The 22,054-nt window shown below is 44.3% G+C and overlaps 1 protein-coding gene across 1 annotated transcript in view; it reads right to left on the bottom strand.

Annotated features, from left to right (window-relative positions):
• Positions 1–3,836: 3,836 nt before the first annotated feature.
• The window catches only part of myo10l1 (myosin X, like 1), a gene marked incomplete at both ends in the record, with an annotated part of 30,785 nt that continues 12,567 nt past the window's right edge, over positions 3,837–22,054 (bottom strand). The window contains 40 exons of the mRNA XM_084568507.1: positions 3,837–3,941; positions 4,994–5,185; positions 5,264–5,440; positions 5,633–5,986; positions 6,143–6,266; positions 6,379–6,515; positions 6,642–6,849; positions 6,939–7,087; positions 7,223–7,371; positions 8,023–8,143; positions 8,225–8,382; positions 8,610–8,804; positions 8,904–9,046; positions 9,576–9,631; positions 9,759–9,852; positions 9,933–10,028; positions 10,113–10,217; positions 10,859–10,997; positions 11,204–11,327; positions 11,494–12,345; positions 12,439–12,721; positions 12,810–12,916; positions 13,016–13,133; positions 13,219–13,343; positions 13,465–13,545; positions 14,108–14,210; positions 14,367–14,449; positions 14,551–14,619; positions 14,730–14,822; positions 15,419–15,485; positions 15,572–15,672; positions 16,043–16,189; positions 16,301–16,419; positions 16,529–16,658; positions 16,854–16,960; positions 17,093–17,177; positions 17,276–17,289; positions 17,409–17,533; positions 18,219–18,353; positions 19,888–20,075. Of these exons, the coding sequence (XP_084424633.1) occupies positions 3,837–3,941; positions 4,994–5,185; positions 5,264–5,440; positions 5,633–5,986; positions 6,143–6,266; positions 6,379–6,515; positions 6,642–6,849; positions 6,939–7,087; positions 7,223–7,371; positions 8,023–8,143; positions 8,225–8,382; positions 8,610–8,804; positions 8,904–9,046; positions 9,576–9,631; positions 9,759–9,852; positions 9,933–10,028; positions 10,113–10,217; positions 10,859–10,997; positions 11,204–11,327; positions 11,494–12,345; positions 12,439–12,721; positions 12,810–12,916; positions 13,016–13,133; positions 13,219–13,343; positions 13,465–13,545; positions 14,108–14,210; positions 14,367–14,449; positions 14,551–14,619; positions 14,730–14,822; positions 15,419–15,485; positions 15,572–15,672; positions 16,043–16,189; positions 16,301–16,419; positions 16,529–16,658; positions 16,854–16,960; positions 17,093–17,177; positions 17,276–17,289; positions 17,409–17,533; positions 18,219–18,353; positions 19,888–20,075 (5,958 nt within the window). The remainder of the gene's footprint in view (positions 3,942–4,993; positions 5,186–5,263; positions 5,441–5,632; positions 5,987–6,142; positions 6,267–6,378; positions 6,516–6,641; positions 6,850–6,938; positions 7,088–7,222; positions 7,372–8,022; positions 8,144–8,224; positions 8,383–8,609; positions 8,805–8,903; positions 9,047–9,575; positions 9,632–9,758; positions 9,853–9,932; positions 10,029–10,112; positions 10,218–10,858; positions 10,998–11,203; positions 11,328–11,493; positions 12,346–12,438; positions 12,722–12,809; positions 12,917–13,015; positions 13,134–13,218; positions 13,344–13,464; positions 13,546–14,107; positions 14,211–14,366; positions 14,450–14,550; positions 14,620–14,729; positions 14,823–15,418; positions 15,486–15,571; positions 15,673–16,042; positions 16,190–16,300; positions 16,420–16,528; positions 16,659–16,853; positions 16,961–17,092; positions 17,178–17,275; positions 17,290–17,408; positions 17,534–18,218; positions 18,354–19,887; positions 20,076–22,054) is intronic.

Genomic DNA, 22,054 nt, shown 5'->3' with positions numbered 1-22,054 from the left:
TTACACGGTTGTGGCTCAGTAGTCAGTCCACGAACCAGAGGGTTAGCGGTTTGATCCCCGGAATGTGCCACATGCCGAAGTGTCCTTGAGCAAGACACTGAACCCCCAGTTGCTCCCTGTGCCTGGCGCTGCGTGTGTGAATGTAATGTGTGTAACCCTAACCTTAACCCTTTTTTCCCTGCTAGTCAGGACCATATCTAAACTAATCTAAAATATTTCATGAGCTCATCATATGAGTTTTAAGTGTAAAGTATTTACACATTTTTCAATAGTCACCCTATGGTGACTCAGAAATAAAGGGCCAGAAGATGATTAGCGCGGATCAAAGACTGAAAATCTACCTAGAGCACCTTTAAAAAGCTTATAAAATAATGAGTTATATGCTATTTGTTTAATCCAACTGGATAAAACTGGATCAGAGACCTAATTAAACTTTATCTTTGGACAGAACCTGCATCTCCAGCAAAGGCAAGGAAGATCAGAACATAGGATGCAGAGTTCAATTTACATTTTATCTATTTTTTTTTTAACCTGCACAAAAGCTGTTCTTTGTTTCAAACTAGGATAAGATAACCAGCTGCTGGATCCAGCTTCACATTAGCCAAAACAATCAAATGACTTTCCACCTCTGAAACCAACTGTGAGCCTCATGATCCTTTAAAAATAAGAGCACAGCGGCGACATTAAATAGAGGACAGTTTTCAATAATTTATTAAAGCATAATTTTGTAAAGCCAGTTACAAATTAAAAAAAAAAAAAGAACAACACACATATCTCTCTCTTTCTCTCTTTTTTTTTTTTCTTTGACAAGCACAATGTTCTACTGTGTAATGATAATAATATAAGCATAACGTAAGATAAGGATGGGCCCCACTCTGGCCGCCTGCGGCTGATAACAGGACCCTTTGTGATGAAGTTGCCCTTGAAGACTTGAGCATTTGTGATCAGACACTTCAGAATCCTAACTCCCCTTTCAGCGAAACACGCACCGATCACATCTCAGCCGCTACAGGGCAAGTTCCTCTTACTCAGTTTAATATCAGTGACAGACAAAACCATAGATGTAGAATAACAGAACACACCAGGTTCCTAGGTATATTTATGGCTTATAAACATTTTATTTTATTTTTTTGCAGTTTACACCTAGTAGCCCAAACTAAATTAACTGAAAGCCAAAATTGGAACCTGTGAGTTCTGCTTATTCCATGTCTATAGGCAGGATGCCAGTGGGCTGTGTATTTGCAGGCAAGGCTGTAGCTACAGGTGAAAACACTGAGGTGTTAATGTAAATTTGGGTTCATTTTTCATAGCTAGTTTACCTTACGTTTACAATTAATGCATATTTAGGATGATTTCAGTGTTGTTAGACTTGGTATATTTGAACCGGGGTAAAGTTCCCTTTTTCTGTTGGTGTTTGGTCACAATTTTTAGGGGTTGCCTGCTGAGTCACTTGAATTAATAACCTCAGTGTTTCTGAAACCATTGCCACAGCCCTGTACAGCATGTGGTACTCTAGATAAACAGACTATTTCACCCTTGTGAAGTTCAGCTTCAACCCGCACACACTGCGAATCGGGTGTGAAAAGCAGCAAACAGTAATAGTCTTATACTGAAGTTCTTATTGCCACAGAAACTAGTTCAGTTTTTTTTTCTTTTTTTTCTGTGCAATCAAATTATTCCCGGTGGATGTTTGATGTGTGGGGGGGAAACACTTTGTTTAAAGTGCTTTTCATCCCCAGAGGGGATGCACGTGAGTGAATTTGCCGTCTGACTGCGGAGTCACTTGACAGACTTCACTCCCAGTCCAAAAAACACAGACATACGCACAAAAGCGGTGATGACTTTCAGCATTCCCAGTGCACAGTGGAACAATTTCCGAGCCCATAACAGTGCCTTATATTCTCCTCTTACACCAAGAGTTAAAAAAAAAAAAAAGAAAAATCCTTATATTTTTAATCCTCCCAAACAGACCTTGCAATACATACAGTACAGTAAGAAATAAATACCCCTTAACCTAACCCTCCCTTGAAATCCCATGCTTTTTTCCTGTTAACTTACAAATACAACACCATTCTTCATAAAGGTTAGTCAGTTAAATACGTCATTATTTCCAAAGGACACACTCACTAAAGTTCTCTTTTCTCATTTCCCCTTTCTTTTGCAACAGGTTGCATTACACCCTTAATACGCTCACACACACACACACACACACACACACACACACTCACACACAGCAGCGATCCAGACACTTTGGGGTGGTTAAGATAGCGGGGGCATACAGTAATAATACTATTTATCAGTAATAAAAGTCACATGTTCATAAACAGACTGGAAACACAGACAAAACGGAGCGACTTGTTTGCATTTTTCATGTCTCCTGATGTCCTCGGTAAAGAAAAAATAAATAAAATAAACAAGAAAAGCTGGAGCAGACAAGGTTACACAGTTCTTTATGGCTCCAACTGATGCTGCAGTGTGACTCCAGCAAATAACACCTATGATAAATTCATCAAAAAATGCTGTGGAAACAGTTTCATTATGTTTTTTTTTTTACTAATTCACTAACTTTTCTGTGAGTCACATTAATGGCACAGCCAGTGAACGAAGTACAGTATTGGCATCATGTTCAGACACACATTATTCATCATCATTAACACCATTCACTTGCATGTATTTCACATGACAGGTGTCGCATTGCATTTAGTATGGCATCTATATACTGTACAGGGGCCACCAAAAAAAAAAAAATCTCAATAATACCTCTTATAATTATAATGTGTGATATACAAAACAATACATGTTTGTTCAGTTTATGTGTACACGTGTGTGTGTGTGAATTTACAGATTTATGTGTTATATTTAGACATAAATAGGGAAACGTCTGATACTATTCTGGATGATATTGTTCTTCTCGTAGGGCCAGGTGAGGCCGTTAGCCATGCACAGACTCTCCACGTCAAGCTAAACACAAGCAGAGAGCATCCACCGAAAACAAAAAAAAAACAAACCCTCTGTTGTTTCATTTCAATAATATCTATGTGATATTGTTCAGATATATTTAAAGCCACTTCCTTTGGCTGTGTTGTCTCCTTGTGGCCACACGGTGGCACTGACGAGCGAGCAAGTGAACACTATGAAGAACCATCATTGTGAAGTCCTTTTCCTCAAATGTGATGTCAAAGACAAAAGACAGGGAGAGAAAATGACAGGGAAAGCAAGCAAGAACAAGAATTTAGCATTATAACTTATATAAAGACGCAACAGGAGTGAAGATACACAAAGAGAAAGAGAGAGAGAGAATCTGAAATTGGAGGAAGAGAGAGAAAGAAACTGAACTGAGAAAGTGTGGCTTTCTTCTGTCTGGCAGTGCACTGAGGGGGGTGGAGGAGGCGCCACCTGGGACTGACCGGGACCTGGCGGCTGAGTTGTGCTTGTTAATACTGAGTTTGTCCAAAAAAAGTTAAACTGAGAGAAGTTTGGAGTGTGCTTGAACATCTACATGCAGAACTACAGCAGAGGGTTATGGGTTTGACGGGACAGCCCTATAAATACAGGTCGCTTTCTTTGTCATCATGCTTTTAAATAGATCCCTTAGTGAGACCCAGGCCAGTAGAGTGTGCGTTTGGCTTCTGTGTCCACTTTTCCCCCCGTTTTGCTATTGACGCTCATCCATCGATCTTGATTCAACCTGGAGGATTAGCTGGTTGGTGCGACTGCCTTCATCAAAACCAACCAGCCAGTGTGTGGGAGGTGGCGGGGTGGGTGGGGGGGTCGGCAAGCCGTCTTTTGCCGCTGGATGGATGAACTTTGACTGCTTTGACTGGCTGGTGGCGCGATCACCTGGCCCAGGAACTGGTAACGCTGGTGACGGACATGATGCTGCAACGTTTCTTCACCACCATGTTAATGTAGGCCCTCATGATCTTGGTGATCTCACCCACCTAAAGAGTAGAAGCGGATTAGTTCATGCCTCGCATATGTCATCTGGGAATTTACTGCATGTGTGAGTAATTGTTGGCAATGTAAGGCATCCTAATCATCCTCAGTTAGCGCTAATTAGCAAATCAGTAATTTGTAGTAGTTCGGGAGATATTTAGATCTGCATATATGTAAAATAACATAATATTGGTGAAATTAATGAGTTTCGTGGCAGATAATACGTTATTTAGAGGCTGCGTTTCGGTGCCCCAGTCACTCCCACTATATGGGTATACGCAGATCAAAATATCTCCCGAATGACTACAAATTACACAAAAGTTATATGGGTGAAACGATCGTATTATATTCCAGAAATAAGGTCCAGGTTGCAAAAAACAGTAGTCCACCTTTAACTACAATAATAAAATATGCAGATATTAAACCTGGCACATATCACCTTCCTTCCATTGTCACTGTGACTATGTTAGCCTGCTGTCATTAGCATTTAGCCCAAAGCTAAACAGTGCTCAAGTACAATTTTATAAAGCTGCTAGCATAGATGTAGACTCAGGCTTACAGTCGGTTTAGGCTTCTACATCAATTTGATGCCATTGCTACGGCAACAGCCCAGACCATACGCAGATCCTAGCGCCGCGGCAACGCAGCCACGCAGCCACGCAGCTACGCAAAAGCTGTGAGTGGTCCGCTTGGTACTAGCGTGTTTCTGCTTTAGTATTTACGGCTGCTTCTCCACTTCCGCAGTTTTTGAATTGATCAATTGCTCAATGAATAACAAAACTATAGCAATGTACCTTTATGCAAAGAATACATATTAATAACACAGACTGGTAAAATAATCGAATAATTAATAGAAAGTTACTGAACAACCATTTGTTATTATCTTGGACTGTCAGTTGGACAAAACAATAAACCAGCTGCCACCCTTAGTTTAAAATAATTGCAATGGACATTATTCACTAAATTTGTAAATATGTTACATACGGCAGGGAATTAGTCGAGAAAAAAATCAGATTAACTATTAACTAAACAGTCAAAAGGAATAACGAGCTCTCACCAGTGGAGTCTCGAAGAACATCTCCCTCTCGTCCACGATAATCTTGTAGGTGCATGGCTGTGAGGCTCCAAAGAAGGTGATGTGTTCGTACTGAAAGGTCTCCAGCGGTTTGGGCTCGCCCCGTTTGTACACAGACATGTTGTCGGCACTCACGCCCAGCCACAGGTCATGAGGGAAACCGCCCTCTTTACACTGCAGAGAAAAGAAAGTGGGTTACCTGCTGGTAATTTGTATTTGTACCCGAAATACATTGTCTTCATATTTTCTCACCTCCACGTCAAACAGGGTCGATCCATATCCAGGCCACTCCTTGATGATGCTCATGTATTTCAGCATGGCCTGGTGCTGCGGCATGCCCTGCAGACGGGTCCACTTCTCCAGTACGCTGGTGCGTGTTGCGGACGTCTCCTCCTTCACCCACATCTCCAGCATCTGCTCCTCCTCCACCTGAAACAATCGGTTGAATCCCATGTCAAATGATCAGTCAGCCAGTCGGACAAACATCCAGTCAGCTGGCAGGTCCATCCGTCATTTAGTGGACCAACAGACAGATTTCTCTCTTCAACCAGATTGAAATATTGACTGACTACTACATATTTAACATGAAAATATTCATCAGAGCAGCTTAAATTAACTGACCTTCTGCTTCTTCAGTGAACCAGTCTTGAAGCTTCTCCTCAGCGTGCCATCCAGGAAGCTCGGAGTCTTTCTTTTCTCCACGCCGACCCCGATGCCGCCCGGTCCTCCCACTGTGCCTTTCCCGTCTCCTGCTCCTCCGCCTCCCCCTCCTCCGGCCCCGCCGGCCGCGCTCACGCCCGGCTTGGTGGAGTGCATGATGCGGTTGCGAAGGCGTCCGATCGGGTAGACGGTTCCCAGGCTCCATCCGGCCCGGCCTGCCCCGTCGCCGTGGAGATACTGGAGGCGTAAGGCGGCCAGGTGCTGCAGAGTCTCCTCTGAGGCCGGGAAGTGACCACTTATCAAAGACTCGTGGGCCTGAGGAAGAGACAGAGAGAGCAAAACTTGTATTTTGAAGCGACATTAATCAGGGTGTGTTGTTTTTGGGGAATTTTGTGTTGTCTTTTACCAAAAGAAGATAAATGCTTTCCATGTCTTTGTAATCATCTAACCCAATTGTGACGTAAACCCTACCTGTTCAAACATGAACGCAAACTCCACTCCCTCTTTGGGCATGCTCTCCACATCCAAGAAGCAGTAGAGTTTGAAGTACAGTTTCCATTCTCCTTCTTCCTCCTCCTCTTCAGTGCCTGCCAACCTGACAAACCACGTAAAGCAGAGTTACCTCACACAAAGTCCTGGTTAAGTTGATGACTATTCAAACCTACAGCATATTTGAAGGTGTACACTGTGCAAAAAGACCGAGATACCTCTCAAATTTGGCGAGAACGTCTGCCACAATCACCCGGCTCTCCAGCGCTCGGTCTGTAATGGTGTTGTGTTCAAACAGAGAGAACAGATTCTTGCTTTCCTCCATGGCCAGACCTCTGATCAGCTTCTCCACAACCTGCAGCGACAGCATTAAAACACAGAATGGTTTTCACTTCAAAATTAGTTGACTTGATCTTGAATCTCTTGACCTGTTTAACTAAGGTCTGCGATCTAATTTGTCTTAATGAAAGTGTGTGTGCACCTCTCCAGCTGTGGTGTGGGAGTTGATGGAGATCTTGCAGGAGCCTCCTCCGTGACAGTACACCGTGGTGCTCATCTCCTGTCTCACCAGCAGGGCGGCGATCTCCTCCTGAGAGGGAACAAACTCACGAGTCTTGGTCTTCTTCAGGGACTCTCCGACGAAACTGGCGTAGCGCTCGATCTCCGTGCCGGGATAGCGCTCGCGTACCCTGAGTTGCAAACGCAAAAATCAACACGTGCGGCGTGCGCTCGCGGCCCGGTCGAAGAAGCGGGCGGCATCCACATTTTAGACACTCACCTCTTGAGGTGGAAGCGGAGGTATCTGAGGATGGCTCGGCTGGGTAGGAAGGTGCAGCTCATGCAGGTGAGCAGGTGCCAGTGTGCCCGATTGGCTGGGCTGTTAGGCTGAGGCACATGATTGGTCTGCTTGATCACCTGACAATATACCTAGATGAAAAGAATAAAATAAATGGGGTTGAGGGCAAACAAACATGTCAGACACTACAGATGCATGGAAAAAGTATTAAGACATAAAGAGTGCTTGTGTCTTATGAAACTGTTTTGTCGGAACATGCTTTATACCTCATCCCTGAGAGGGCGCAGGTCCTGGCAGGTCTGCAGGATGCCCTGAATGATGGGCACCGTGTCTGCCAGCGTCTCCATCTCCTGCAGTGAGTTGAAAACTCGCACTGCCTCATCCTGCAGACTCGCATAGCCCTGTTGCCTTTGTACTGCATGCAGGAGGACGAAGAAAGAAAAGATCAGCAAAGGATCCTTTTGGTGCCAGTTTAAGAGTGATGTGAAACGGTGATGTGAAACGAGCCAGACACAGTTTTTTGCCGGACACAGCGGTTGGTTGTTCTTTGGCCAGCTGTTCCTTTCTCTGCCTCCGCACCCTCCTTTCATCGAGCTCCTCATCTGTATACTCTGGCTCAAAATGGTAAGGATGCCGACCGTTGCGGGTGGGCGCGGCACTCAGAGATGACATCATTCAGGTCAGAGGTTAGTAGGTCAATCTACAGACCCCAGATGATGATAACAGGTAACTCCGGACTCAATGGGGAATAGCACTAGCGTGTAATAACAAAATATTGGTGAAATGGACGAGTTTCGCGGCAGATAATGTGTTATTTAGAGGCTGCGTTTCGGTGCCCCAGTCACTCCCACTATATAGATATACATGGCGCTCCATTGGATCTAAATATCTTCCGAACGACTCCAAATAACACCCAAGTTATATGGGTGAGTAAATGATCGTATTTTATGCCAGAAATAAGGTCCAGGTTGTAAAAAACGGTAATTCCCCTTTAAGCTTTAAAAGTTTGGCCCTGCAGAGGGCAATGAGACAAATAAAAAAGAAGAAGAGGAATTTCTTTACTCACAGCTGGTGACCTCTCCGTAAGGGAGCGGCAGTAGAGGTGCGTGCAGAGGATGCTGAGTGTATCTTAGGATGGGGTTCCTCCTGTACATCTGCTCCACTATTTCCGGGTTCACACTGTTCTCCTGATGGCAGACATCGAGATAAATAAACCTGATTTCTGTTGCTAAATTTTAAACAGGCATCCTTCTGTGAACGTGTCTTACCTTGATGTCTCTGATGAGCTGCAGCGTTGGAGTTTCTATCGGGGTCTTGCTGTCTATGACTCCCTGTATAGCAGCTGTCCACCTCATGGCCTCATTCAGCATCTTAGTATAAAGGCGGTAGGAATGTTTCCTCCCGTATACTATGATGTTCCAGTAGCCTGCAAAAAAAAATAAAACAGGATCAAATTACCCTTTAAAAAATAAGGGAATCGCTAAGATTAATGAGACAAGTACTGTCCACTAATCCTCTTTTAATTAATAAATCCCACCTACAGATAGATTTTTCATGTACATAATTATGAAACAAGACCTCTGTGTGTGCACCTAACCTCCTCTGTATAATCCCCGCCTAACTGTGCCCTCCTCTTCCTTCCTCTCTCCTCACCTGTCTCCCTGTGCACCCGTTCATCCGGCTGAATGACAGAGCAGAGGGAGTTAAGCACCAGAGTTCCCATCTTGGAGGAGTTTCGCTCGGAGCTCTTGTAGTAATCCAGGGAGTTGTGGGTCAAAACAAACCAGCGCTTCTTCAGCTTCAGGGAAGTGCTCTTGGCGTTCGTCTTCATCTCCTTTTGCAGCCAGCCTGAACGGGAAGAGAGGGTAGTGAGGGAAGTTCCCGGAATTCCCAGACAGCACTAAGATATTGTGTTAAGAAAATATTAAAATCTTGAAAAAGGTTTACCTCTAACCAGGAACTCCTGTCCGTCTACCCTGGCGTCTCCTTTGGGCTTCTGCAGCAGACTGATCCAGTGATGCATTTCCTCCGGTGTGTCGCTGTTGCAGTGGATCACACGGTTGGCCGTGATGATGACGAAAGAGTTGGGCCTGCGAAGGTGAGGAAAAGAGTGTATCACTAATTTGAAGAGTGATGGAAGATTTTATTGTCCAGATCTGTGTTGAGTTATTTTAGTCATTCATTTTCTGTAACCGCTCGTCCTCTGGAGGGGTTGCGGGGGGGCTGGAACCTATCCCAGCAGTCACTGGGAGAGAGGCAGGGTACACCCTGGACAGTTCTCCAGTCTATCTCACAGAGACACGGACAACCGTTCACACTCACACTCACACTTACGGCCAATTTAAGATCACCAATTAACCTAACAAGCATGTCTTTGGACGGTGAGAAGAAGCCGGAGTACCTGGAGAGAACCCACGCAGACACAGGGAGAACATGCAAACTCCACACAGAAAGGCCCCAGATGGAATCAAACCCAGAACCTTCTTGCTGTGAGGCAAATATTCCAACTTTAAGGGCAACAATGCAGATTAGAAAGGTGCAAAAATAGCAAATTGTGCACAGATTAACACACTAAACCAATCTCTGTTTCCTTTCTCACTGATGATTCGTCCAACTTACCGATCAGGGTTGTCTGATGCACAAACAGAGTCAATCAACCCCACATCAAGGGTTCCCTGAACAACGAGGTAGTGACAGAGAAGAACATTTTAAAACATTGTAGTTTATGTGGACATATTATTAATTATAATCTTTTTGCACAAGACATGCTGTGTGTGAAATAACAATAATAAAAAGGCTCACCACAGCATTTTTGGGGTTGGCCTGTTCGTGGGACATCTCCAGCAGCTGCTCAGGGGTGCACACTCTGACCTTACTGAGCACTTTAAACCACCCGCTACACAGAGAGGGAAAGAGACACAAACGTGAGACGTGTCCTCATTTTCTGTAGTCTCACCGCACGTCTCTCTCTCATACCTTGCATCCTCCGGCGACTCGGCGAACACCTGGTACGTCCTCTCGTCCGTCACGATGTTCAGGGCGTTCTCCTTTTCGTGATTATCCACAATCTCCCTGCAACGTCACGAACAGAAGACACGTCTTACAAATGTGGACCAGAAAACAACTGAACTGTGGACGTTTTCTTCTGTTTCCTACTTGGCCGCTCGGATGTCGATGGTTCCCTTCAGCTTCTCCTCGCTGTCGTTGTCGTAGTACATCAGCTTGTTGTCTCTCAGCACAAACCAGCGCATCTTCCAGTTCCTGGAGGAAGAATGACACCATGAGAATAAAGGCCAAGGCACTTGGATCAAATGATAGACGCAAAGATTGGTTCTTTTTCCTGTATATCGTTATGGAACATATCTACATCCGTGCAATTTAAAAGTTTTTCAACGTGCTTGTAGTTTTAGAATAACCTTTGTGGTAAGAGTAATCTCTTCTTCACACAAGCAGATTCAGTCTTTCTATTTCAAAAAGATCCCAACAGTTCTTTCTCTCCTAAAAAGTGAAATCGTGAACTTTAATTTTACATGCATTACTTTTTAATATGTTATCGACTGAGTTAAGTTTCAACAAATCCATAATTCACCAGCCTGAATAGTAGTTTTCCACTTCTGCAGAGGGTTTAATGCTTCAGGTTAGACAAATACAACACACAGGACACATTATCCTGTCCATGCAGATTCATTAAAGCAAATACGCTAACATGCACATCGCTGTTATATGAAACCTGTCATATCATTCATTTTTATATAGTTAAGGTGAAAAGTAGTGCTTTTAGTTAGCTGTATGTACACTTTGAACTCTTATCGATTGCACTCAGCTGTACTTCCACAGAGCTACACGTTAAAGAGTTTAATTTATTTAGCGTGCAGGCTTCACTCAGTAATAACTACAACAACCTCCGTGAGAGAGTGGACAGGCCTCCTCCTTTCTTGTAGAGCCAGCCGGACTTGAGGGACTCCTGCTTGGACCGGAACCACATGAATGTCTCGTCCTTCAGCACACACCAGCGCCTCCTCCACGGGATCATCAGACCGGCTGGAGGAGCAGAGAGGATGGACGCATTTACAATTTATATTTAATAGGGTTGATTAATAAATTCAGTCATTTGTGCCCACACATTTAACAGTAATGAATATTTAGGAATGAAGCAGCATTAAACACTGGTCTGTAAAAGGCCTCAAACTGCAGATGGGTGTAAATGTCTAAATAAAGCTCATGCTGTATAAAAAACACATACACACCCTTCATGTAGAGGTAGCCATGGAAATAGGGCGGTCCATTTCCATTAAGTAGAGTCACTCTGCCGTTGGTCACCTCTTCATCGGTGTCCATCATGCCGTCATGTTCGTCATCGCTGTCTGCATACTGCAACACCACACGATAACGTGAGTTACTCTTTATGTGAGGGAAAGAGAACATAGCTTGCCGCATTGTTAGTTTACGACAAGAGTGGGCGAAAGTCCCACTGTGTCGCTGCCCATACATATCTGCGTGCACGCGTGTGAGGATGCGTGTAAGTGTGTCTCCTCACAGAGTCAGAGCTGCCTCTGTAGGACTCCATGCTGGCGTTGGTGCAGGTCGACTTCCTCGGGTGCTCCTCGTCCGCCGCCGTGGTGCTCCCGCGGTTGCTTCCCGAGACGGAGCTGTCGTCTCCGGCGTTGACGGAGCCCTCCTCCTCTTCCTGGTCGTAGTCCGACTCTGTGTCGGCCGGCATGCTGTAGATCGGCTCCTCCCCATCCCCCAGGCTCTCCACCATGCTCACTTTCCTCTCTGGCTCTGTCTTGTCTCCCTCCTTCTTCTCCCCCTCCACCGGAGGAGGCGGCGGAGGTGGAGGTGGAGGGACGGCGGCGCCATCGTCAGGTGGAGGGAGAGGAGGAGGGGGAGGAATTCCAGGTGCACCATCTGCGGGAACAGGAGGTGGAGCAGGCGGTGCAGGAGGCACTGTTCCCTCTGCGAAAGCAGGAGGAGGAGGAGGGAGATGAGCGAATATTTCCTGATCTATAGGAGCATCTGTCTCGGCAGGAGGAGGGAAGTCCGGCAGAGGGATGCACTCCTCCTCAGCATGGAAGCCTTCGTCAACTTCCTCTTCTTTGGACGCACCTCTGGAGGTGCTCGCCCCTTTTGGAGATTTCACCTCTGCAGCAGGCTTAGCTCCGGCTGCTCCCAGTGAAGGATCCACACCTCCAAAGTTCAGGAGGTCGATGAGCTCGGTGGCCTTGCGAGACGCCTCCTTTTTCATCCGCTTGAGCTCAGCATCCCGGCGCAGCTGCAGCTCCTGCTTTGAGGATTCACAGAGCTGGGACACCTCATCCTCTCTCTTCTTCTGCAAGCGCTCAATCTCTCGCTCAAGCTGCAGGATCTCCTCCATCTGGCGAGCTTCCTCCTAGAGAGGAGGAGAGAGGAGAATTAATAGCTTATTAAGCATCCAGTATTGCTCAGAGAGGTGCGATGTTTAAAGTTAAGATGCAGCACTTGCCTCGGACGATTTCGCGTTATCGTCTGACCCTTCGTCCTCCTCTTCCTGCTCCCCTTCACCCGCCACTTTCTCCTCTTCTTCCTCTTTCTTCTTGTGCTCTTCCTCTTTCTTCCTCTTTTCCTCTCTGAGTTTTCGAACACGGGTACGCGCCACCTGGCCTCGCCTGTGTCTCTGCAGCACCAGCACCGCCTTGCGCTGCTTCACGAACCGTCGCCGCTGGATGTGCTTTCGGAAGTGTTTCTGCAGGGTGACGACGCTGGCACGCACGCGTTTGAAATGCTTCCTGTGGACGAAAAACGGGAAAATAAATGAAACGCATCGAACTGATGAAGGTGTCACAGACCTGTACCAGTGAATCGGGAGACGCTTACTTTACAGAGAAGGTGAGTAGATGCGCTCGGATTATCATGGCAGCTTGGCACCGGACTTCATCCCTGTCCTTCTCTAAACGCTGCTCCAAAGCCTCTTTCATGAACACCTACGAAGTAAAGGTAACAGAGGGAGGTCAACATAATTATAACAAACATATTCAATTACCTCAAGGAACACTGTTATTTTACAAAATGGATAATCTTACCTTAGTCTTGCCTAACTGCCACTCTTTCTTAGTCTTGTCATACTTGGTTAGAAGGTCCGTGCTTCTCTTCTTATCGTCTCCTGTTGCTGGTACTTTTTCCTTCATAATGATCTTATACCTAAAAAGGGCAGAGTCAACAACAGAAGTCTCAGCAATAATATCTCAAACGGTAAAAGGGTGAATGTAGATTTATAGAAACTCGCCGAAGGAAGAAATCTTTGAAGGTCCTGCGAACGGGGAACCCGGCCCGACGGATCTTCACGGTCTCCAACATCCCAGAATACCTCAGCTGGTTCAGGACGACCTCCGGGTCAAACACATTTGGATTCTACACAAAAAATAAAAGATTTAACAGTCAAAGCTTTTGATATACTGTGGAATAATCCTGCTCTGGGATATTAAAAGTGAATCTGAGAACTGATAGAGGTGTGAGATGGAAACAAACCGACCTTCTCCATGTTGGGTTTAATGCAGCGAATGAAGAAAGGATTGGACACGCTGAGAGTGGCCATGAGAGCATGAAGAGAGTCCTGTGGAGACAAAGAAAAAGTGTTTTTTTTTTTTCATAAATAGGCTACCCACTCTCTCGTTGGCTCAAGAAACGACCTTTAAAGTGGAACTACTGTTTTTTACAACCTGGACCTTATTTCTGGCATAAAATACGGTCATTTACTCACCCATGTAACTTTTGTGTAATTTGTAGTCCTTCGGGAGATAATTAGATCAGCATATATCCATGCAGTGGGAGTGACTGGGGCACCGAAACGCAGCTGTAGGTCAATCTACAGACCCGGTATGATGATACCAGGTAACTCCGGACTCAACAGGGAATAGCACTAGCATATCATAACAAAATATTGGTGAAATGAACGAGTTTCGCGGCAGATAATGCGTTATTTAGAGGCTGCGTTTCGGTGCCCCATTCACTCCCACTACATGGATATACGCTAATCTAATTATCTCCCAAAGGAATACAAATTACACAAAAGTTATATGGGTGAGTAAACGACCATATTTTATGCCAGAAATAAAGTCAAGGTTGTAAAAAACAGTAGTTCCCCTTTAACGGCTTCACCATTGTTCCTCACTCACCCTGAACTGGGAGCTCACTGTAGGTTTGCGTCTGGCCGTTCCCATCTTCTCCTCGTTGTTCCTGCTGCCGACCTTCTCAAACAAGTCATAGATGAAGTCTAATCTGTGAAGCAGCAGAAACAAGGCGGATTAAACATCGACGCCCGCTCAGTTTTGTTAGGAGAAACATTTATTTGCACGTCTGCGTATGATGACCTTCTTTGAGTGACTAAAATTGTATCTTTATTAAAAATCATTCCTGTGTATCTAAATAAACTACCTGCTGTCCTTGAGCATGTTGAGGATGTCGTCTCTAAACGTGTCTCTATTCTTCTCCAGGATTCCTCTACCGTCATAAAGCACCTGTTTAAGAAATCAGAAACATCATACATTTCCCAGACTTCACACTATGACGTATACAGTATGTTGACATGAAGTGACTCAGGTCTACAAAATAAACTAACCTCTCCGGCATAATGCTTGATACCAAACTGATGATCGGCAAGTCTGGGCTTGACATAATAAGGGTTCGTCTGCGGAAAACAAGAGGAATAAAATGTGATGCGATGTTTAACAGCACAGCAGTTTAGCATTTCGTGAATTATGCATTAGCTGCACGAGCAAAAGCGTGTAAAGAACTCACCGAGTGTCTGCTGTGCAACTTCTCCAGCAAAGTGAAGTCGGTTCCTTTGGGGAATCGGCTCTCTTCGTTTACTAGCGCCAACAAGCCCAGTTTCTGCAAGAGACCGAAGGAACATTATGTTATTGCTTCAGTTTTATGGTATTAGCGTTACACGTTCTGAGGTGTCAGTCCGACATTATTAGATCAGACATTCAACCCCACTCTGAGCCACTAAGCTGTGGCTGTTAGCCACGTAAACCCAGTTATAACTGAGAGAAGATGCAACTGTGGTTAAACATTATGTTAAATTGAACTGATTGTTGATGTTTTTATACGATCTTGTACTGTCTGTAACTTATACACCTGCATCTGACTAAAATGACTAATGACTAAAAAAACTGCCTGTAGGTATTCTTTATTGTATTTCTGAGTTTGTAATTTCCTGAAACGTGATTTGAGAATGTTGTTGACTCATCCTGCACTAGGAGGCGTATACCATTAGAGCTGGCCAATCACAGCAGACTGCCCTATTTGGGGGGAGGGGTTTGGCCTCCCTGCTTCCTGATTTTACAGGAAACACATACATAAGTAGCTCTCTGCTACCTATTTTGTGTGAATGTTACTGTGTTGGCTACAACAGGAAGAGTTTTTTCTCTGCTTTATCTCTTCATTACAAAACACTCTACAACAACACTAGAGACTATTTGTACCTTCTCTATGAGGTCGAGACACTCTGCATTGTCCATCCAGTCAATTGCATCCCACTGGACACCTTCCCTGTGCAAAGTAAATCCAAAGTATTAGAATTAATGCAAAATCTGAAATCCTTCAAGAGACATTGAACATTGTTCAGTGGTCTTCACCTGTTATACTCCAGCTGCTCCAGAGAGAAGATATGCTTATTAAAATACTCCTGAAGCTTCTCATTGGCGTAGTTGATGTTGAACTGCTCGAACCGATTGACCTGCAGGCGGCGAGACACACGTCAGTACGCACGACGGACCCGTGTCGCAAATTCAGGCTCAACTGGATCAATTAGCTCTGGGTTTAGCTATGAATTGAGGGAGGCGGAGGAAAAATGCTTCTATTCCGCTTTACAGGTCACTTTATGGTCGGCTCTATAAATTTTTCTTGTCAGGATCCTGTAGTTTCAGTGAATGGACAGGTCAGCAGTCAGGTTATTTACAGTTTTGTTGGCTCTGGGCTGGTTAACGAGAGAAAATGTGAGCCTGCCTTGTTAAACTTGAAAGATACTTACCCATTTTACTTATCAATACACCATAAAATCAAAAGAAGTAAAGTATGCAAAGCAGAGAAAAGGTCGGAGCTCTGACCTTAAAATTCTCAAAGCCAAAGATATCAAGGATGCCAATGGATTTGAAGTTTTCCTTCCCCTTGATCTTCTGATTAATCTTGAGGATGATCCAGGAGAAACATTGGGAATATAACGCCATGGCAACAGAGTCCCGGGAATCAACAGCCTGCAACGATGACAAGGGAAACCGATGAAGGGTTTGGGTCAGTGTGTGTGCAGGGAAGAGGTGGAGATGTGCAGTGTACAGTGTATACAGTATAAGTGTATGTATGCTGACCTGCTCTATAGTGAGTGGGGAACAGATTTCCTCTCCTCTGAGGATTATGGAGCGCTGAGTCAGGACTTCAGACAGCTGGAAGGCATCCAGACCCAACAGCTCACTGGCATTAGTGATCACTGAAAACACAAACCAAGATGTGTTACCATGCCCGCGGCACATCCATCTCACTTTTACATTCAGCCTTCACGTAAGCAGCAGCAACAGCAGCAGCAGCAGCAGCCTGACCTTGCTTGGTGGTGATCTGTGCTCCTCCCGCAGTCATGAATTCAATGTTGCCAAGCTGCAAGACTCCCGACAGCAGCTTGAACATGTCTCTGATCTCCTCCTCCGTAAACTCTAAAACTTTCAGCGCCTCCTGCACAAAGACAATCACAGGAAAAGAGTTAGATCCTTATATTATGCTTTCCTAGATCTTTGAAGCCAAACGGTTTGGTCTTAAGATCAATATTCCTGTGCAGATGATAAATGGTGAAAGAAACCGTAATTATCTGACATCCCAGATATTGAACGTGGTCAGAAACAAAGGAGGAGGTAATAAAACCGCGCCAACCATAACACTGTTAAACAGTTCTTTGTCATTCAGGCTCTTGTCCTTCAGACATCCTGATTGGCTGAGGTAGTGGAAAGATTCAGCGGGATCCTCCAGGAAGTAGAGGCCTGATAAAAAAAAAATATAATGAAAACATAATCTGTTGTTGAAACGACATTTTCCATACATTTTGCATCTCCAGTTGTAGGAACAAATCTAAGTAAAAGTACACTGCTGCTGTTTAGACAGCTGATCCTTACTTTTATGGTCTTTAGTAGCTCCCGCCAGCAGAGCGTAAAATATGTGGTAGTTTCGCTCCCCAGGGTTTTGTCGTACAACACGGTTCTACAGAACATTTTTAAATATTTTATCGTTATTCACGAAGCAAAACCTGACAGATAACTCTTAATAAACTGGAAATGAAAAGCCCCGTACGTCCTTACCTTTTCCAATAAATCTGAACGATAGTTAGTCAAGGAAACTCGAGTCAGCTTTTTACAAATTTAACACATTTTAAATAAAAGCACACGATGCGAACATTTATAAAGTTTATAAATGTGCATAAAATAAGGATACAGTCAATGACACAGCCTCCTTGGATGTTGCCGCCCTCGGAGAAGTGAAGCTGGATGAACTTCCCGAAGCGACTGGAGTTGTTGTTGTAAACAGTCTTAGCGTTACCAAAGGCTTCCATGATGGGACTGCAAGGAAAAAACGACAAACCTGAAGTTTGTCTGTGCTGGATATTCACTCCACTGATATATATATTTACAGTATTTACACAGGAAAAGCTGAAGTCCACATCCACATCCGTAAGAGCCCAGTGCAAACACTGCTTAATTAGCTCTCCCCCAAAACATCGTTCTCACTGTCACTTGAGAGTTTAATCTGAAAGTCTCAACCTTTAATCTGGTAAAATCCCAGGATAATAGAAAAAAGCCTTGTATGATGCACACCTTAAATATATTTAAATGATCCATTTAATGTGTAACACACACCATTAAACCATTGAAAGTCCTTCTTTTGTGCTAAAGTCACTACGAGGCTTTGCATAATAAGAGTGCTAGCATAAGTGCATAACATTACATTCCCATTGTTTGTTAGAAACAGCAAGAAGAAGACATTCTGGGGAAACATAAGGAAGACCAACTTAATTTGACAACTTAGCTTCGGCTTCAGCTTTAAGCTTACAACGAATTAACAAACAGTGGAGTTTGTCTCCTATCAATTACTGGAAAAGATTCACAGCCATATTGGACAAGAGGAACCAATTTATGTATGTTTTAAGACAGACTTGACGAAAAACTGTGCACCCATCGATCTGTTTTGAAGATTGTGACATTTCCTTCGTGGACACACACACACAATACAACGACAACAGTGCACCTGCTCTGAACGATGGCCTGCTCCACACGTGTGGTTTTCTCCGATGGAGCAGTCCCGGCTGACTTCTGGCTCATCACCGACAGAAATTGCAGCAGCAGTTTGGTGCTCTCCGTCTTCCCCGCCCCTGATTCACCGCTGGGAAAAAACACACACGGACACACAAACACAATTTAATTACACACTCGGTGACCTTCCGTGACATCCCCACATCTCAGATTTCTCTAATTGATACAGAGGTTTTATAACTTCCGCGAAATTTCATTAGCTCCCGGTCTGTTTCAATCAGGATAACAAGTGGGACGAGGCCGAGTGTAATTGAAAGCATGATGAGATGTTGGACAGTGCAATCAGATCTGGGCAGTTAGCGACAAACCAACTTAAAGCAGTGACAGAGGAATGTTCATTAATATTCACTATGAGAGAGACAGAATCATAATTCCACTCTGTTAGCTCGAACTGAAAAGTGTCAGCAACAGTCTGTTTTCTTGAACCTTGATTTTTCATTTGACATCAATATACAGTGATTAGATCAGATATCAGTTTTATTTTTGTATTTTCAGGAGAGGAGGCAACTTAGATATACAGTATGAAACAAACTTGTGCACAAAGCTTAGGAATACTGTTTATCCTCTAGCTGATTAGCCGGGCTTAAAATAAAGACTGGACTCATGCAGGAAACAATTAGCCTGGCTCCATTCAAAATTAACAAAATAAAAATCACAAATGAACCTGTTACGTGCACGAAAACAGAAATCATTCTTTGTTGGGAGAAGTGGTTTCCTGGAGTCTCTGCAGCCTGACTCTAAAGGCTCTTTTAGAGTACTGCGGGACATGGACGCCGGTTTAGACTTCTGCGTTAAATTGACGCAGAAGCTACGGCGACAGCGCTGACCCTGCACAGACCCTAGCGCCGTAACTGATGTGCACCTCGGCGGCGAAGCTGACCACAAGAGCTGTGATTGGTCCACTTGGTAGTAGCATGTTTCCACTTTAGTATTTCCAGCTGCTTCTCCATCTCCACGATTTCCGAATTGATTGTTTTGGATCAATAATGATGGAACACATCGAGGAAAGGTTAAAGCGGAAACATGCTGCTACCAAGCAGACCAATCACAGCTCTTCCAGTCAGTCTAGTTACATTTCTGGGGAGGTGCACGTCAGCTACGGTGGTAGGGTTTGCACAGGATCTGCGCTTAATGCAGAAGCCTAGACCGTCTATAAGAAACCACTGTCTGGCAAAGAAATCCCTTGTTATATTTGGATAGAGCCAGCCTAGCTGTTTCCCATTTCCAGTCTTTATGCTAAGCTAGCTGTCCACCAGCTGCAGCTTTAAGTTCTGCAAAATAATAATGGTATTGGTCTTCTCATCCCATTTCCCCAAACTCCTCCTTAAGCTAGACATTCAGAATTCATGCATAGACATACAAATGCAAGTGTAATTCTGTATATGTAGGACGATAAAAATAGCAGGATTTCCTAAAAATTTAACTATCCTCTCACCCGGTGCATACTGGGATGGACTGCAGTCCCATCACAGGATTTAAGAAATGAATGGATGAACTGATGGCTTAGTAGATACACCGTTAGATGGATGAAGCTTCCCCTGAACGAGGCAAGTGAATGACCGGCCTTAGTAGCACACTGAATCATGAAAATGGTCTAAACCCACCTGATGAGGACACACTGGCTGTCGTGGCGTTTCCAGATGCAGCGGTAGCATTCGTTGGCCACGGCGAAGATGTGCGGAGGGAGCTCCCCGATGTGGTGCTTGGAATACAAATCCACCCTGTCTGGGTCGTAAAGACCTGCGATCTGCTTGTACGGGTTGACGGCTGCCAGGATGCTGCCGATATTGGTCTGAAAAGGGGCGAGGAAAAGAGGACACTTTTGAGCATTTCTAATCTTTTGTTGCAGTTTACCTGCTGTCAGATAGTTTCCACGTCAATCTGCATCAAATGAATATTAACAAACGCATTCAGGGACATATAAAATGCATACACGTAAAATATGAAGCAGCCTTGTGTTAATATTAATCTGGATTGGAGGATAAAGGAGCACAGCAGGTGGGAGGTATGAGCGTAGGCTGACGAGTGACTAGGCTGTTATTGGAAACAGTCAAATCAGTGACATGATGGATGAGGGAGTTGTGTATCAGTCACTTTGCTTTCTAACCTTCTGCAGTACAAACAAAACCAAAACTTCCGGTCAGTGCCCCCTTCCATTGTCTAATATTTCCATGCCTGCGCATTTTTGTACATGCACAGACGAGATGAAAGCATCAAACCCCACAGTGACACAGAAAGCTGACCCACACATGACAAATTCTTATGATCAGCTTAAGGGAAATCCATGTATGGACAATATTTCATCATCTAGATTAGGTCACGCCCGCAGACGCTGTCATTGCTCTGTTGTTTTGGTAATCTTTCTGTTTTCCAGGCTTTTCCAAATATCGGACGTTTAGATCGTCACTTTTATTTATCTTTTATTTAACCGGGAAGATCCCACTGAGATTAACAACGCCTCTTTCAAGGCAGTCCTGGCCAAGATACAAAACGCAGTTATAACACGACACAGTTAAAAGACAAAGAAAAAGAAAAAGATTAAATTTACAAGCAGATTATAAAGAAAAACAAGTGCATATTGTGGATTTGGTCTCAGGTGCTCTCAGTTTGGATTTAAAAGTGCTCAATGAAATGAACTCAGAGTGGACAAAAGCCCTTTTACCCAGTTCACATTCATTGCTTTCTCTGTGCAATTAAGATACAAATGTATTAAAGCAAGTAGTCCAGGTATTGCATAATAGTATACCAATGACTGATCCTTTGTGTGACCAGAGCAGGACATCCCACCCCTGAGTATAACTCACAGTGGTGTGTCAGCACTTTACAATTAGAAATGAACCTCAGAGAAGTACACAGTTTATAAAGACAGTGGCACTTTGTAAACATACACCGACCAGGCATAACATTATGACCACCTTCCTAATATTGTGTAGGTCTCCCTTGTGCCTCCAAAACAGTTGTGACTCATGGGAACTTCTGAGGGTGTCCCTGTGGTGTCTGGCAACAGGATGTTGTTAGTGGGGGCCTTTGGGTCCTATGGGTTGAGGGGAGGGGGCCTCTGTGGATCATCCCTAAGATACTTGATCAGATAGGGATCTAGGGAATTTGGAGGCCAGGTCAACACCTTGTGCTGTTCTTCATGATTTTTTTTCAAGCTGCATCCTGCTGGGGATGGCTGCTGCCATCAAGGAGTGTCATTGCTGTGGGGTGGGGATGCCTGGTCTGGTCTAGGTGGGTGGTACATGTCTAAGTAACGTCCACACGAATGCTATGTTATTTACTCCTCCTGTGAGTGTTTTTAATGTTGTGGCTCATGGGTGTACATCATGAAAATTATCAAAAGGCATTGGCAATGAATAATAAATCCCAATATTAATTTCATGTCTGTGTCTCTGCATTTGACCAATGGCACACATCAACTAATGCATCCCGTGTGTGATCTGAGAACAACTGTATCAGATTTACCGCACACTGCATGTGAAAGCATGACTAGGCTAACAGTGTCAAATAATCTTGCATGTTCCTGTCTTCATGTCAACAGTGCGCACTGATTCATAGCACATGGTGACCATAAATTGAACAAAACTCCACTATCATCCCATGAAGCTGTCCAAATATTTATTCAAAGCACCGACAAAGTACCTGCAAATGGTCAGCAGCAAAGTAAAATCTACACAAATACTGAGCTCCAACATTATAAGTTTAAACAAAGCATACAGAAGGAGAACACGTCCTGCTAAAAGGTGAGCTAAGTCTTCCTGATACAGCTGC

This window comes from Chelon labrosus (genome assembly GCF_963514085.1).
Source record: "Chelon labrosus genome assembly, chromosome: 20".
Classification (NCBI taxonomy): domain Eukaryota; kingdom Metazoa; phylum Chordata; class Actinopteri; order Mugiliformes; family Mugilidae; genus Chelon; species Chelon labrosus.
The sequence above is the reverse complement of the archived record's forward strand: the minus strand, read 5'-3'. Positions and strand labels throughout refer to the sequence as shown.